Below are 17,777 nucleotides of genomic sequence, written 5' to 3'. Positions count from 1 at the left end.
GGTTGTCCCTGGTGCCCAGGGTGGGCTTGGTCTAGGGCCCTCAGCCCCAGCCTCCTGCTCCAGGGGCTCCGGTCAGCCGGCAGCCCCAGCCCTGGGTCCTGGCTCTGGCTGCTACCGCTCTTCCCCCTCATCCCTTTCTGGGAAGAGGTTGGGGGTGGGGAGACTCCCCTGCCTGGTAGCCTCAAAGCTTCTTAGTTCATCCATTTCCGACAATTCCAGGCTCCACAATGGCAGGGGATCTTGTGCTGATCGTCCTCAAAGTCAAACTGATAGTCATAGGTCAGCTCTTCTCCTTTGGGGATTCGCCGGCTGGAGATGATGATGATTTTGTCCTCCTTATCAAAAGTCACAACTTCTGCCACACAGTTAGGGGCACAGGAATGGTTAATATACCTGGCAGGGCCTCCAGTCAACGTAGCATCAATCACATGTTCATTGTTTATCCGGAACATGTAGATGCCTCGATTCTGCTCTTCATAGATTTTCTTCCGCCGGTTGGCCACTTCATTGCGAATGTGCATTCTTTTTTTAAAAAAAAATTTTTTTTTTCTTTAATTTCAATGAACATCTACAGAGATTTGGAATTCCATTCATTCATTGTTGCACTTTTCTCCACCCCCACCCCCCTTCGCTCCTCTCCTTGAAAAGCAAAACTCCTTCATTGGTACACAATCCCCCATTGCACACCCCCAACCCAAGCCCCACCCCAAATATAATCCACTCTGCAACCCTCATTCCGTACTTTTATGATAAACATAATGCCCTAAAATATAATACTTTTTAAACTATTCTCTCCCTCATAGACGTCAATGCAGTAAAATAATTTGTCCAGTTTTGCTCAGTCTTACCCCCACCACGATGTCAGCTATACATTCTTAAGGAAGGACGTTATCAGTCTTTCTTGCTTAGAGTGCCTTGTAAATTCAAACTGTTGACTTTTTTTACTAGCAAGTGGCTTCGTACATACACTTTGCTACTAAGGCTCTTTCTTATCTCATAATTTATAGACCACCATAATTTACTTATGTTGATTTTAAAAGAGGAAAATCATACAATTCTAACAAGATTTTTATTGTCATTGTAATATGATTAAACCAAATGGAGACTCATAGATAGGGAAACTATCGTACAATCACACAGTGGAGTACTAAGAAATATTTAAAGTAATGAACTTGTAATTCTAATGGAAACTATTAAAATTCTGATTTAAATAAATGTCTTTGGAGAGGGACATCATGCTGGGTGGAGGGATGGCACAGGAGGGGAAGACCCTCTATGAGGTGGATTGATTCAGTGACTGGGGTAATCGGGATGGGTGTGTCAGAGGCAGTGCAGTTGGCACAGGATAGAGCAGGGTTTAGGGCTGTTGTACATAGAGTTGCTATGAGTCACAAACGACTCGACGGCACATAACAACAACATCATAGCAGAAGTTGTAAAGAAATGTCAGTAGTAGAAATTGCCATCAATTTTAAAGACAGACAAATTATACTATGACTCTAGTAAAAATCTCTACTAAGCTACATATTATATTAGAACGTTTATGAGTTAACAAAAGAAAATTCTAAAATTCTTTGACCCTAATGCTCAATTTACTTCTCTCAGTACATTAGTTCTTAGAAAGTCAGTAATGATATTTCACCTTCATTCCCTCTTAATCCCTCCTTAATTTTACTTTTCCCTTTCTTGATCATCAAGCTGATGAGTAAATGATAATCTCATTTTAAGGGGTGCATTTTTTTTAACCATGTTTATGACACCTGAAACTGGTAATCATGTCCTATATCTAGAAAGACCTGGAAGCAGTTCTCCTAACAGAACAAGGTTCTACATGGTTTAAAAATCAGAAGAGGTATATTTCAAGCTTTCTCCATCCTCTTCAGTCTGTATGTTCAGAAAATTGGGAAGCTTAACTGTATGAAGAAGTATGTGATATCAGAAGAGGAAGACTTAAAAAGAAGACTCAGCAGCTTGGGTTATGAAGCTGACGCAAACTTGCTTGCAGAAAGTGAAAAAGACTTCTTTTTAATACATCTTTTAATATGAATTATGACGCAGTCAAAAAAATCCTAACCATTAGGCCAATAGGCAACGTCATGATAGATGGAGAAAAAATTGACATTGTTGACAGTTGCATTTTACTTGGATCCACAGTCAACATCCTTGGTAGTAGCAATGAAGAAATCAAAAACATCACATGGGGGAAATCTGCCTTAAAGGGGCTTTCTATAAAGAGCTGAAGAGCAGAGATGTCTGTTTAAAGACTAAGGTGTGTCTAATGCAAGCCATGATCTTTTCACTTGCTTGTATAAACCTGAAAGTCAAACTGACTAAGGAAGACAGTAGAAGATCAGATGATCAACTAAATAATCCTTGATCATTTTGATTATTCATATGAAGAAACCAGACGCATGAACAGAGCAACCCTTTTCATAGACCTTGTAATACTCAAAGTAAGCTGCACAAAGATGGTTCCTTCCTTCATGTGGAAAAGACAGGAAAGCACTTCGTTACTACAGTTGTATAGTTACTTCAGCAAAGTGAGGAATTTCAGTGGACTTGGGTACTGGAGAGCAGATAATTGTTACTGCTAAATAAGTAAGGCAGAAAAGTGGAATATAGGTTATTTTATACATTTGAGGAGTTTGTTTTATTGTTGTACTTTTCTTTTAAGGTTTGCTCTGCGATTTGCTGTGGTCCGATCCAGATAAGGATGTGCAAGGCTGGGGAGAAAATGATCGTGGTGTCTCCTTCACTTTTGGAGCTGATGTCGTCAGTAAATTTCTGAACCGTCATGATTTGGACTTGATTTGTCGAGCTCATCAGGTATGGATTATAAAACTCCTTAGATATTTTATTTGATAATATTTTATTTGTTTAACTTAACTTTTACCCAACTTTCCTCCTTTTTTTTTTTTTTTTTTGAGAAACCCACAATGGCAAACTACCAGTGTTGACTTAATAAAGCTTAAAAGAGTGAATAAACTTTCATTTTGAATGAAGTTTTTATGAAAGATACATGTACTTGATGCCTAACACTGCTGAGCATGGAGATAGATGAGGTTATAATCTAATAGACAAGTTTGATGATATCTTAATTGTTCTATGTGTTTAATTATAATTGATTCGTGTATCGGCTTACCGATGATAGAGGTTCTACAACATCATAATTATTTTGACAAAGCTTTCTTTTTAGTTTTCAGTAAATTTAGATCCTAGGGGAAAACAATTTTTTTATTTTTAATTTTTTATTTTTTTCATTCATTACACAATCTCTCTATAGTGGCCTTAGCAGCAAGGTTGCTTCGGACTTTGGCATGACACACCACTAGTCCCAACAGCTCAAGTTATATTTCTTCACATTACTCCATTTTTATTTGGTTTATCCCTATGGTCCACTGTGATTTGCGAATTTATTGTCTTAAGTAGAATTCAGTTTCATCTTAGGCATTATATTGTTGTTGTACCATCAAGTTGTAGACAACTCTGTGAACGAAAGACCTGAACACTTGTATAACTTCCTTCATTTCTCCAAGTTCACAGTTTCTGGAGGCAAGCTTTTTCGGAAGTAGAAGCCACTCCTGTTTCCAGGCTTGTTCTCCACCAAACACTGTCCACCATGGGTAGCCATTATCCCATTTGACACATCAGAGTCACAGTGTCTAGCGTCACAGCAACCATGAGTTACTTCTGTACAGCAAATGGGCAGACCAGTGCTATATCACTTAGAAGAATGTTTGACCGAAAACCATTAAAACCAGGCCTTAGGGCTGCAGATTATACAGTCAGTTTTGAAAAGACTTACTATATTCTCTCTCTGGTTCCACAGAACTTGTGGTTTGGGTTTGGGATTTCCCCGCCTCCCCCAACCAAAAACAGCTTTGTACCACAGCATTCTATCTTTATTCCAGATTTATGATTTAGATGTCCTATTCCAGCAGGCCTTCACAGGCTGCAGGAAGAAAAGGGAAAATGACTGGTGCTTTCTTGTATTAAAGTAGTATCTTGCTCATTTGCCAGAACCACTTGTGGGGGAGTTTGTTCTGACTCCTGGTGACCATGTTGATCTGTGCTCTCTAAGATTTTATTTTTCCCCACCCCCGTTTCATCTATGAGTCTGTCACTGTACCAGTACCATGCTGTCTTGACTACTATGGCTATGTAGTAAGGGTTTTGTTGTTCTTTTTTTATTATTTTTCCTTTTAATGAACATTTACAGAGACTAGATTTCCATTCATTCATTGTTGTACTTTTGTCTCTGTCCACCTGTCCCACCCAATTAGCTCTTCTCTTTGAAAAGCAAAAGAAAAATTCTATTGTTATACAGTCCCTCCCCCTAAAGTCCATTACACTATGCAGCCTTCATTCTGGAGTCCTGTCTTGACAATACTACTTCATCATATATCCCTTTTAAACATTCTTTCCCTCATCTGTTTCAATGCAATGTACATTATTTATTCCCTCTTTCTCATTCTCCCCCCACCCCCCACCCCGATGTCAGTTATGTTTTACAATAGTGGCTCTTATACAGTGTTTGTCCTTTTGTGACTGGGATATTTCACTCCACATAATGTCCTCCAGGGTCACCCATTTTGTATAATATTTCATGAGTTCTTTGTTTTTCAGTGTAGCATGGTATTCCATTGTGTGCATATACCACAGCTTCTCTATCCATGTTTGTTGATGAGCACTTGAGTTGTTTCCAACTCTTTGCTATTGGGAGCAAAACCTTTTTAACAAATGGTGCTGGCAAAATTGGAAAACTATCTGTAGAAAACTCAGGCAAGATGCACACCTCACTCCATACACAAAAACGAAGTCAAAGTATATCATGGACTAAAAAAGTGGGTCTAGGACTAAAACCTTCATTAAAAACTTGGAAGAACTCTAGAAGTCCTAATCCACAACATAAACCGTTTTCCAAGTATCCTGAAAAATCTACAGCCAAGAGAGGATAAATAATGAATGGGACCTTCTAAGAATCAAATCCCTATGCACATCCAAAAACTTCTCCAACAGGGTAAAAAGGGAAGCCACAGACTAGGAAAAAGTTATTTGGTAATGACGAGCACCACAACAATATAAACAACCCAATTGAAAAATGGTCACAAGATATGAACAGACACTTCACCAAAGAAGACATGCAGATGGCCAACAAGCACGTGAAGAAATGTTCAAAATCCCTAGCTCTCTACGATTTTTAAAGACTCATTTTTGTCCTGTAGATCAGCCCTTGTGTGTGAGCCGGAAACCCTAGCCTTGACATTAGTAGTCAGATGTTTAACCTTTGCACCACCCAGGACTCCATGCTTAACACCTCACAATGCTGGGGAGTTGTGGCTACTAGCAACTCTTCATTGAATTTCTTTCAGAAAAGTTTTCTTCTGTTGCTGGGTTTGCTATTCACCGAATTAAATATTCTCTGGTTTGATCTTAATTTCACCAAAAATTAGCACTATGTGTTCTAACTCCCTGTTTGCACTATTAGTATATTTTTCTTTTGTTTCCTGGGTGCCTTGAGAATGGTAATTTTTAAACCTTCCAGTAATAGTCTATTATTACTTCATTTAAGCTAAATTCTAAACATTATAGAAAAGAAACACTAATTTTAAGATTCTGAGGAAAGCTTAAGAATAAAATTTACAATTGCCAAACTTTCTTTTAGAACTTGGCCACATTGATGTCAGTTTTCATAGTTAATTGAGATTTAGCATGAATAAATTTCAGTGTGATTTTCTTTCAACATTTCTTGTGATAGGTGGTTGAAGATGGATATGAATTTTTTGCTAAGCGACAGTTGGTAACCCTGTTTTCAGCCCCAAATTATTGTGGCGAGTTTGATAATGCTGGTGGAATGATGAGTGTGGATGAAACCTTGATGTGTTCATTTCAGGTATGATATGCATATACATTTATGATTGTCAGGAATGTCAGAAGAAGTTTTTTGATTTGTGATCTTTCCCTGAGCAAGTATAGAAAATTTAAATTATTCAGAAGTAATTCTTACCAATTGGCTTATTAGAAATTTCTGGTTTTGATTACAGAGATTCTAATCTTTATCCTCAAGTATGAGGTTTTAGGAAATTGTAGTAACACCAGTTCATCTTTTATTTCAACTGTTTAAATTAATTCCTGTATAACCTGTTGAATAGTCGCTTACTTATTTTAAATGTGAATGCCTTAACTAACTTGGGATTTTGCTTTCTTTTGGAGGGTTAATAAGTAAGATAAATACTGGAGAGAGAAAATTACAAACTCAAATGAGAATAAACTAGAATAATTTTCCCATATAATCTTCCAGTAACCATTTACAAAAATAGAAAACATTTTCTTTTCAAAAGAAGAACAACATTAGTGTGCTGCTTACAAGTCACTTTTCTTTCTTGCTATGTTTCTCTTTTTAAAAATAGAGGGTCTTTAGGGTGCTCTGGTGGCCTAGTGGCAAGAAGCTGCACTGCAATCCCAGAGGTACCGCAGTTCAAATCCACCAGATGCTCTGCTGGAAAAAGAGGGGGTCAATCTCCTCCTGTACCCGTCAGATCTGATTTGACAGTACACACACACAAAATAATTAAATAAAAAATAAATTTTATTTTACACCGTTTTCATCAACTTGATGGTTGATTATTCATTTCCAGTTTCAGAGGGTCACCAGGCCCTATTTTTTGACAGTTTACTTACTAGGTTTAGACATTTTTTTTTCCCCACTGAGGCAGCATTATGTGCTGGTAGGAATGTAAAAACAGCCACTTGGCAATCAGTTTGGCAGCTCCTCAAGTTAAACATAGAATTACTATTTGATCCAGCAGTTCTTTTCTAGGTAGCAACCTAAGAGAAAAACTTTTTTAATCTAAAAAAACCCAACTTTAGACACAAATATTTTGAGCTTTTTGCATAGCCAAAAAGTAGAAATCGCTTGGAAGCTCTGGTGGCCTAGTGGCAAGAAGCTGCACTGCAGTTCCAGAGGTATGCGGTTCAAATCCTCCAGGTGAAGGGAGGGATAGTCTTCTCCTATACCAGTCAGATCCGATTTGATGGTGTACACACAAAAAAAATAATGAAACAAAATTTAAGGAAAAATGGAAATAGCCCAAAAAGCTATCAGCTGATCGATGGTTAAACAAAATAGGACATATCCTACAGTTGTGATGTACTGTCAAATTGGAACCAATTCATAAGTGAATTTCCAACAAGTTTTCAGAGGCACGGGAGGAGATTGCCCAACTTTCTCCAGCACAGCAGCTGATGAATTTGAACTCCATGCCTTTGGGTTGTCACTGCAGCTCTTTACCACTAGACAGAGCTCCCTTATGCATATAATAGCATCATTAAACGAAGTTCATAGAAAATGTGCGTCTCAGGTAAATGGCGAACAGTCTCCTTCCATGCAATTTACAGCTTCTGAAAATTTACTGGAGAGTCAGTTAGTTGGTTCTGACTACATGACAACGAGAGTTAATGGTGGTGATGTTGTTACTGATGGGCACAAAGTTTGATTTTGGATTGACAGATTATTATAAAATTATTGTACAGCTCTATGTTTAATTGTTAGGTGCCACTGAGTATATTATTATTCATAACAACCCTATATAACAGAACTGCTGTATAGATGTTCTTGGCTGTAATCTTTAACAGAAGCAAATCTCTAGGTATTATTCCCTCAGACTGCCAACCTTTTGATTAGTAGCCAACACTTCACCAGTGTACCACCAGGACTTCTTGTACAACTATAAATATAATAAAAATTATCAGTGTGTATACTTTATGAAAAGCTGAATTTTAAATGTGAGTTATTTTTCAATACAACTTTATTTAAAAATATATTTTAAAAGTTAAGGTCTAAAGTATATGTGACTTGTTGAGGATTATAGTCTTAATAGTGCCAGAATCATCACTAAAACCAACAATTTTTACTTTTAAATGAATGTTCTTTCTCTTCCTCACCATGGAGATAAGCAAATTTGAAAACAATTTTACTTAATTCTAATAAATGGTTCCTTGAGCTTTTGTGATTGAAACAGGAAGAAAATGATAAATACAGTCATATGTAGTAAGTCTTTTACTTGATTCTGATATAGTGTCACTCAGTAATACTCAAACATTTGTAGTGTTTAAATGTGAGTAATAATTATGAAACTGGCCCTTTTTTAAAAGAATGCAACATTGTAAAATTTTCTTTAGATTCTGAAAGTCAGTTAAATAGCTTGTTGGAAAAAAATAACATTGTTAATTATTTACTTTAAGATATTGAAACCATCTGAAAAGAAAGCTAAGTACCAGTATGGTGGCCTGAATTCTGGACGTCCTGTTACTCCACCTCGAACAGCTAATCCACCGAAGAAAAGGTGAAGAAAGGGACTGTGAAATGAAACTATCAGATTTGTTAAGGACATACTTCATAATATATAAGTGTGCACTGTAAAACCATCCAGCCATTTGACACCCTTTATGATGTCATACCTTTAACTTAAGGAGACGGGTAAAGGATCTTAAATTTTTTTCTAATAGAAAGATGTGCTACACTGTATTGTAATAAGTATACTCTGTTAAAATGAATTCAACAAAGTTAAATCCAAATTTAAAAATATCCATTAAAATTACATCCACAGTATCACAGTTTTTAAAATTGAAGAGCATCGCAGTTAAACTAGATGTAATAGTTAAACCACATGAAAGCATGGTGACTCATCAGTGTAATGTGGTTTTAGTGTTGCTTGGTTGTTTAATTATTTTATGCTTATTTTATTTTGTTTGTTTTGCTACAGTAATGGCAGATACTTTACTTTTTTTTTTCCCCAAACATTTTTAAAAGTGAAATGTGGGAAGAGCTTTAAAGGTATTCACCAACTCATTTTCCCTTACTTTTCTCTACTTATGTACCTGTTTGATCTTCCTAAGAAAATATATGCCTCAATACAGGAAAAATGAATCTTTGAGATTGATTGCTTAAAATATTCACAAACTGTCCAATCCAGTGATTTAATCAGTTTGACTAGACAAACTTTGCAGCTGATAATGAATACTGTGCTTTATACAGAAATTGTCACTGATTTGGATTTGTGCACTATCATTTTTAACTTATTGATGCTATATTGTGCAGTAGCATTTCATTTAACTTTATGATAAGGCTCATATAGTATTACCCAACTAGTTGGAAATGTGATTATGTGGTACCTTGGCTTTAGGTTTAATTCGCACGAAACACCTTTTGGCATGCTTAGCTTTCTGGTAACACCTTCACCTGCATTGGTTTTGTTTTTTTTCTGTTTTTGTTGTTGTTTGTTGTTGTTGTTGTTTTTAGATTCACAGAACATGAGAATCCTTTTTTGACAAGCCTTGGAAAGCTAACACTATCTCTCTCTCTCTTCCCCCTCTGTAAGAAGGATGTATTTAAGTGAATGCTGGTCAGTCAACTTTAGTTATTGGGTGCATAACTGTCTACTATTGCCATGTGAATGTTGTATACGATTGTAAGGCTTATGTCACTAAAGATTTTTATTCTTCTGATTTTTCATGATCAAGTTCATATGATGTTGTATAGACATGCTTTGTAGTGAACTATAGTAGCAATAATTTCTGTACATGATCAAGAGTTTATTGCATTTCTTTTCCTGTCCTCTTCTTTTAAAGGGTTAATATTAACAAATGGCAAATAGAAAAGTCAACATAAAGATTATAATAGAACAAGAACTTAAAGGACACAGATTTATCTTTGGATATGGTTCTAAACGCTTTTATTGAGCATTGTCAAATTTCTAAGTGTCATAGGATGGACATCAATTTATAATGCCCTTCTGTATGTGCTGCCATTGATGTGAAAATCTTGACCTAAATATTGTCTTTGAAAATGTTAAATTGAAAATTCTGTTTAAACTTAGAGTTTTTTGAATTGGCACATTGTATTTACTGCAAGAGATATTTGATTTCAGCACAGTGCAAAGTTATCTAAAATGCATACATCTTTTTTTCTAATCCTGTTTTGTTTTAAAGCACATTTTAATGTAGTTTTCTCATTTAGTAAAAGTTGTCTAATTGAAATGAAACCTGACTGGGGTTTTTTGTTTTTTGGTGTTTTTCTTTTTATTACAATAAAGCAAATCACAAAATGCCTTTTATTCAAATAGATAATAGATTCTTGAAGTATATTGGTTTGATCTTTTTTGAAAGTGTACAGCCATAATTTAGATGACAGGCTTTTGTCATGATGTATCTTTCTAATTGGAATGTCAGTTAGGCGGTTTCCAAAAGAATTGCATCTGTTGCTCTCTCAGTAGTCATAGTCTAGTATTGCATAGAATGAGCCATTGGACAGTCTTACAACCTCAGCACCAGTTAAATCTCATTAATTCAGATCCTCTTACTGAGCTTTTAAAATAATTCACCCAGATGAAGGTTATTTGAAAATAATTCACTAATTAAACAATTTGTATTGGTGACAAAATTGTAAAAGTGGGCATTTTTCATATGTTCCTTCCTGATTAAAAGGGGGCAGTCAGACGACAGACGTTCAATGATCCCCTGAAATTATGGCCCTAAAATAATCTTTAGACTTGAAGTAATCATAAAACCGAACAATAATTTTATTAATAAAAATGTCTGCCTTGAACATTGTGTTCTTTTGATGTTTATATTATATCTGGAGTAACAACAGCAACTTGAAAGATCGGAACCTTAGGGGCTAGTGAATTTATATGTTAATGGGGGGGAGATAATTCCAGAAATGTGGATAGAATGGTCACACAACTTAAATGTAATTGGTGTCACTGAGTGATGTAGAAACTGTTGAATTAGTAATATGTTTTGCTGTGTTTAGTCTCATCAAAATAAACGTAAGGGAGGAAAGGGAATTAAGGAGAAAACACAGCATTCTTAAAGCCCTTTATTAGCTGCTGTTCACCCACAAATAATGTGTTTATTACAGATACTTGGCAACATTGCTATTTGAAATAAATCCAGTTTCTTAGGAGAAAAACATCCTGTAATGTCAGTGCTAACAAATGTGCTTTATTCTTCTATCTATAACGTTTTCATTTTATGTGTATGAATTTAATGTTAATCCCAATGTCGTGATATTCAAAATCATAAACACTAGATTTCTGTGGTAAAGTGAATTCACAGGCATTGTCAGTTTCACTTCTTGAAAGAATCAAGTGAACAACCTCTGCGTTTGATGCTTTAAGTTTTATTATTTCAGTTTTTTGTTTTTGTTTCTTTTTCTATAATTATATTTTATTAATTTTCATAAACATTTACAGAGATTTTGGGCTTCCACTCATTCATTGTTGCACTATTCTCTCTACCCTCCTCCCAGTTTGTTCTTGTCCAAATGCCACAGTGCTTGTCAAAGCCAGTTCTGATTAATCTTCTTTGTCAGTGTGTCCTTTGCCATTCCGTATCACTCCTCCCTGAGAGAGACCACCCTGAGTCATAAGGAAAAGGGGATGGCGTATTCTCTTAGCTACTTCCTGCTGAAAAGGGACGCTGTGGGTTTCAGGGTGAAGATCTTCTCTCACTACTCTAAAGGGCCCCTTTGGCAGTAGGAAACACATAGACTATTATGGAGATTGATTTTGGAATTTAGATGCACTCTTATTGATTGTGCTTGGCTGTACATGTTCATATCCTTGAAGATGTATCATGGGGGTGTTGCAACCTAGAAGACACAAATTTGACTAACAAGTTATAAGTACATGAGTCCAAAAATTATGGAAAAGTAAAAGAAAAGATTCTTTCATTGTTTTACAAACCCTCCCCCAGGTCCCCTCCACCATTGTAGCCCTCGCTCTAGTCTCCTGTGATGACAGAAATACCCAGTTATATCTCTCTTTTAAACGGTTCTCTCCCTCCTCTGTTTCAGTGCAGTATACATTATTGAACCCATCTTACTCAGTCTCTCCCCAACCCCAAGGACAGTCCCATTCTACAACAGTGGCATCATGTAATATTTGTCCTTTTGTGACTGGGATATTTCACTCAGCATAATGTTCTCCAGAGTCAACCATTTTGAATAATATTGCATGAGTTCCTTGTTTTTTAATGCAGCATAGTATTCCATTGTGCGAATATACCACAGCTTCTCTAGCCATTCGTTTGTTGATGGGCACTTAGGTTGTTTCCAACTCCTTGCTATTGTGAACAAAGCTGCAATGAACATGGGTGTGCATATATCTGCTTGGATGTCAGCTATGGTCTCTTCAGGGTATATTCCCAGTAGTGGAATTGCTGGGTCAAATGGTACCTCTATTTGCAACTTTTTGAGAAAGCGCCATACTGCTTTCCACAGGGGTTGCACCATTTTACACTCCCACCAACAGTGAATCAGGGTTCCAGTTTCTCCACAACCTCGCCAGCATTTGTTGCTTGCTGTTCTGTTAAATTTTGCTATTTTGACTGGGGTGAAATGATATCTCATAGTTGTTTTAATTTGCATCTCTCTTAGGGCTAGGGATTTTGAGCATTTCTTCATGTGTTTGTTAGCCATCTGAATGTCGTCTTCGGTGAAGTGCCTGTTCATATCCTGTGCCCATTTTTCTATTGGATTATTTACCTTTATCTTGTTGTGGTGTATTATTTCAGTTTTGCTTAGTCATACTTTAGTCATGATCAGCATAGTGGTTTTTGCTAACCAGCTACCTTGTATCACACCAACACGTCCCTTTATTATTACAAACAATGTCTTAACACTCCTGACATTTGCTAGCCAGAAGACACTTAATGCTTACAAAGTCATTAATTTTTAAAATCTGTGAGAAGCTTCTGTGGAAATAAATACAGGTCTTCAAAAAAAGTTTCACCCAAGGGATGCTAAAAATTACTTTGGACATGTCCCTTACGAATGTAAAAGTCTGTGTCAAGCTCAATTTTTAAATTCAGTTTGTTTTCTTGGTAACTTGCCCTTTGTTCTTTAGCGTCTTTATACTGAAACTTTTTAGGGAAGGAAGGTGGTCACGCTGACTTTGCTGTTGCCGCCCTGCCCTTCTCCTGCCTCCTCTCCCCTGTGAGTGAGTCCTAACTTGACCTTGAACCTCGGAACATATGCTTATTCATCTAACTGTGCTAGTGGCATTCACTTAGAAATGTTTCTTTGTTTTAACAGAAGTATATATTTTATTATTTCTTACGCCAGCTAAAAAGTGGTTAAGGAATTTAAAGGACTGTATACTTTGCAAAATGAGCAGTAATAATAAACCAAGAACTAAAGTTTTTCTGTTTAAGTATATACCTAGAGTTTTACTTACGTTCCTTTACCTTGTAAACAGTTCTTTAATAAAAGGGAAACCTAGACACAGTGTAATATTTGCTATCTTGTTAAATTGGAATTTTACCTGTTAGGATTTCTAAGCCAGCACCATGGTTTTCAGGGTGGGAGGAGGAAGGCAGTAGGTTGTTACTGGTTGCATACTAAAGCTGCTTTAATTTCTCATTGGAACTTTCTCATTCAGGTGGCCAGGCAGTGCTTTACAAAAGCAGGCATAAACTTTCTGTTCTTTCTTTTCAGAAACTTTAGCTAGGTAATGTGGGAAGAGTGAGTGAGAGAGAGAGAGAGAGATAATGTGTGTATGAGAGAGAACACAAACTGCCTGAAGTACACAGTCATTCTTTTTAGATACTAAATGCAACAGAAAGTGAGAACATTTAGTCTGTCTTTGGCAGCTTCCAACCAAGCTTGACCTGGAGTCACATTAGGTATGTATTAATTTTTGCATGTGTTAGATTTGAAAAATTGAGTAGGTTTATAGTGACACCTACCTACCCACCACCAATTATTACATCAATTTATTAAAAGACATTGTGTTTCAGCCAAATAATGTTGACTCATAAAATAATAAAATCCATAAATACTAGACTCCTTTTATAAAAACTATGTGAGACCAAATAATTAACAGTTGACCCTGGGGGGGTGGGGAAAGAGAGAGAAGTTAATGGAGTAGGAAAACTAGATTATTGGAAAGAGACTAACCAGAATGAAATTAATAAGGTTGATACGTTATGAAAATGTAACCAATGTCTATGAATAATTTGTAGAAATTGTTAAATGGAAACCTGATCTGCTGTGTAAATACTGACCAAACAACACAATAAAATACTTTTTAATGACTTTTTATGGCTTATATATTGAAAAAATAATGATGACAAAGTGTGAGAGCAAAATATATTAGCAGAGGATAGAAATTGTCCAGAGGAGTCCTTTATATAACAAGTTTTATTTGAACTACTTGAAGTAAAGCTTGAACCTCTTATACTACTTGGGGTAGAGGAAAAACTCACCAAGGGAGCAGAACAATTGAATGCGAGGCTGTCTCCACGATTCTCAAACTGATACTAACCCACTTAGAGAAAATGCTGCTCACTCCAAGATTAATCTGTCCTTTTTGCAGTCCATGATGGATAGTCAGCACTCTTGTTCAGAATCAGATTCTTGGAATTACTTCCCTGCCTCACTTTTTTTGTAGATTGAGCTCATAAAAACAAGTATCAAAACATCTTAATTTGATAAAATGTTGGTAAATATGAGAAGTAGTGTACTCATTTGCTTAAAGCAAGTTGGCTTCCTCGCACATACAATTAGGAAGGAGGTTTCATCTTGTTCAGAATCATACACTTTTAAAAAAAAAAGACTTTGGAGGGAAAGTACAGGTCACACAAGGTTTGGGGTCCCCCCCATTTTGCAATTATTAGTTTTTATACAAACCTTTATTGGATATTGCTATTTTTTTATATTAACTGTTTTTCCCACCTTCTCTTTATTTCTTTCCTCTTCCCTCCCACTTCCATTTAATCTTGTTCCAGATTGTTTTATGAAGTACACATAGTATCTGATCATCTGTTCATCTCAGGTTGACCTTCTCTTCTCCACCTATTCAAATCCAAGAATTATCTGTCCTTTTCCTGCTTTCTTCATAACCCCTCTTCCCACCCTAGAACCACCCTATTTTTAGAACTAGTCTTAACACAGTGTTTGTTCTTTATTACATGAAGTTCTTTTAATTCTGATTTTATAGAGAAGTTAGATTTTCCTTCCTTCATTGATGTCCACTTCACACATATTTTTAAATGTTGCACAATTACCTACCGCCCTTTCCTCACCCCCAGTCCTCTTTGCAATGTACCTGTTATTCTGGGCTGTTGTACATAGAATGCCTAATCATTTATTCCTTTAAACAATTCTTCCCCTCATCTGTTTAAATGCAGTGGTCACTATCTATTCTCTTTCAAGTCCCCCCAAGTCAAATCTGCTTAATAACAGTGGTGCTTTGTCATTTTGGTCCTTTTGTAACGGAATTACTTCACTCAGCGTAATGTTCTCCAGACTCATCCATGTTGTGCAGTGTTTAACAAGTTTATTTTTCTGTGCTACATAATATTTCATGTGAAAGTACATAGTTCCTGCAGCTCTGGTGACCAAGTGGCAAAAAGCTGCACTGCAATCCCAGAAGCAAGCAGTTCGAATTGACAGTACACACAAAACATAATAAAAAATAAAATAAATTTTAAAAAAAGAAAAAGCACATAGTTCCTGTATACATTTGTTTGTTGATGGACACTTGGACTGCTTCTATTGCTTTGCTATTGTGAATAATGCTGCAACAAGCATGGATATGCATACATCTGTTTGTGTCACAGCTCCAGAATCAGATTCTTGAGATTACTTTCTAGCATCCCGTTTTTGTAGGCTCTTTGTTTCTGGCCTTCATTCACTTTTGCTATGACCACATACTTTTTTCGAAAAATGGTACATAATTAATGTACTTTCTTTGTGTCAGAATTCATCATGAATATGGACACCTAAACCCAGGAATTTTAATTTGAAAATGAAGATACTGATGACTCAACAAATAAGCATTATGTCATAGAAGCAAGTGTGGCAAGAGACCAGTAATGAAAGACATTTCAGTGAAAACAAGGAAAGAAAGTGTACATTAGTTACTATCTTTATGAGTCTCAGAAGTCATAAAACATCTGACAATAGAAAATATGTAGAGTAACTGGAACCTCCTGTACGGTTAAAACCTACCACTCATCAGTTAAACTTGTAAGCGTGAGTGGGAAACTATTACATAATGTACAAAAGCAAAGGTAGACGACAAAACATTTCCATAATAGGTAAGGACACCAGGAAAAACACAAAGTAATGTTATTTAGTGATAGCAACTTGGACTGAACTCTCAAAGGCTCGCTGTTCAAATCCACTAGCTGCTCCACAGGAAAAGGATGGGCAGTCCTATGTGATTTACTACTTCTGAGAACCCACTGGGGACTCAGCTATGTAAGTCTCAACTCCAGAGCTCACAGCAAGGTGAAAATAGAGGCATAGCAGCTGACAACCAGTTCTGTGTAAAACAAGAATTTAAAAAACAACATCACTACCAAGAATGTGTGTTCTAACTCATAGCAACCATCTATTAGATTTCCAGGGCTGTAAATAAGCAGAGAAGGAGTCGGCTCAGCTCTCCCCTTGGATCCACTGATGTATGTTGTACTGACAGAAAAGCTACACTTTCCATACTGTGAATTTATGTGAATCACCATTGACAGGAGCTTGAATATATTTTCAGACTTATTATATATTAAGATGGGTCCTGGCTGAAAGTAAAGAATAACAGAAGACACCGCAACAAGATAAAAGTAAATAACCCAATTGAAAAATGGACACAGGATATGAACAGACATTTCACCAAAGACAACATTCAGATGGCAAAAAATGAAGAAATGTTCACAATCCCTAGTTCGAAGAGATGCAGGTCAAAACAACTATGAGATACCATCTCACCCCAGTAAGAATAGCAAAATTTAACAGAACAGCAAGCAACAAATGCTGGCGAGGTTGTGAAGAAACTGGAACCCTTAGTCTCTGTTGGTGGAAGTGTAAAATGGTACAACCACTGTGGAAGGTCGTATGGCACATTCTCAAAAAGTTGCAATACCGTTTGACCCAGCAGTTCCACTACTGGGAATTTACCCTAAAGAAACCATCCACCCAAGCAAATACATGCATACCCATGTTTATAGCAGCTTTGTTACATAATAGCAAAGAGCTAGAAACAACCCAAGTGCCCATCAATAAACAAATGGATACAGAAGCTGTGGTATATTCACACAGTGGAACATACTATGCAGCATATGGAACTCATGAAATACGCAAAATGGATGACTCTGGAGGACATTGTGCTGAGTGAAATATTTCAGTCACAAAGGACAAATATTGAACAGCAACTTTTGTAGAACGGGACTGACATCAGGGTTGAGGGAAGACCGAGAAGGAGGGGATAAATGATGTATATTGCATTGAAAAAGGTGAGGGAGAGAACTATTTAAAAGGGATATAAGGATGGCTATTCTTGTGATTACAGAAGTGCATAGTGGAGTGGACTTGGGAGGGATTGCATAACAATGCAAGAGTTTTTTTCAAGGAGAAGAGTGAATTAGGAAGGAGGGGGTGGGTAGAGAGAAAAGTGCAACAATGACTAGAAACCCTAAGTCTCTGTAAACTTCCATTAAAATTAATAAAAAGAATCACAGAAGAATGGTCTTTTTAAAGTTAAAAATACTAGAATTTATGCTCTTTTGACTATGCAAAGGCATTTGCCTGGATCATCCACAGGTTTATAGCAAACACTGAGCAAAATGGGAATCCCAGAACACTTAATTGTGCTTATGGCAAACCTAGACTGAGATGCTGTTGTGCAGCCAAAGCAAAGGACATGGCTTAAAATTAAGGGAGTGCATGAGAGTTGTGTTCTCACTCTCCATACATATTCAGTCTGTATGCTGAGCAA

General features: G+C 36.5%; 1 protein-coding gene across 2 annotated transcripts in view; it reads left to right on the top strand.

Annotated features, from left to right (window-relative positions):
- LOC102852419 (serine/threonine-protein phosphatase PP1-beta catalytic subunit-like) overlaps positions 1–8,974 on the top strand; it is a 50,095-nt gene extending 41,121 nt beyond the window's left edge. The window contains exons 6-8 of one of the 2 annotated variants that reach the window (XM_006880570.1): positions 2,675–2,826; positions 5,759–5,893; positions 8,245–8,974. In XM_006880570.1, coding sequence (XP_006880632.1) covers positions 2,675–2,826; positions 5,759–5,893; positions 8,245–8,349 — 392 coding nt within the window. In that variant the 3' untranslated portion in view covers positions 8,350–8,974. The remainder of the gene's footprint in view (positions 1–2,674; positions 2,827–5,758; positions 5,894–8,244) is intronic. The other variant, XM_006880571.1, reaches the window with a different exon arrangement.
- Positions 8,975–17,777: the final 8,803 nt, after the last annotated feature.

Source organism: Elephantulus edwardii, unplaced genomic scaffold, assembly GCF_000299155.1.
Source record: "Elephantulus edwardii isolate Elephantulus edwardi_28Jun2011 unplaced genomic scaffold, EleEdw1.0 scaffold00009, whole genome shotgun sequence".
NCBI classification, from domain to species: Eukaryota; Metazoa; Chordata; class Mammalia; order Macroscelidea; family Macroscelididae; genus Elephantulus; species Elephantulus edwardii.
The sequence above is the reverse complement of the archived record's forward strand: the minus strand, read 5'-3'. Positions and strand labels throughout refer to the sequence as shown.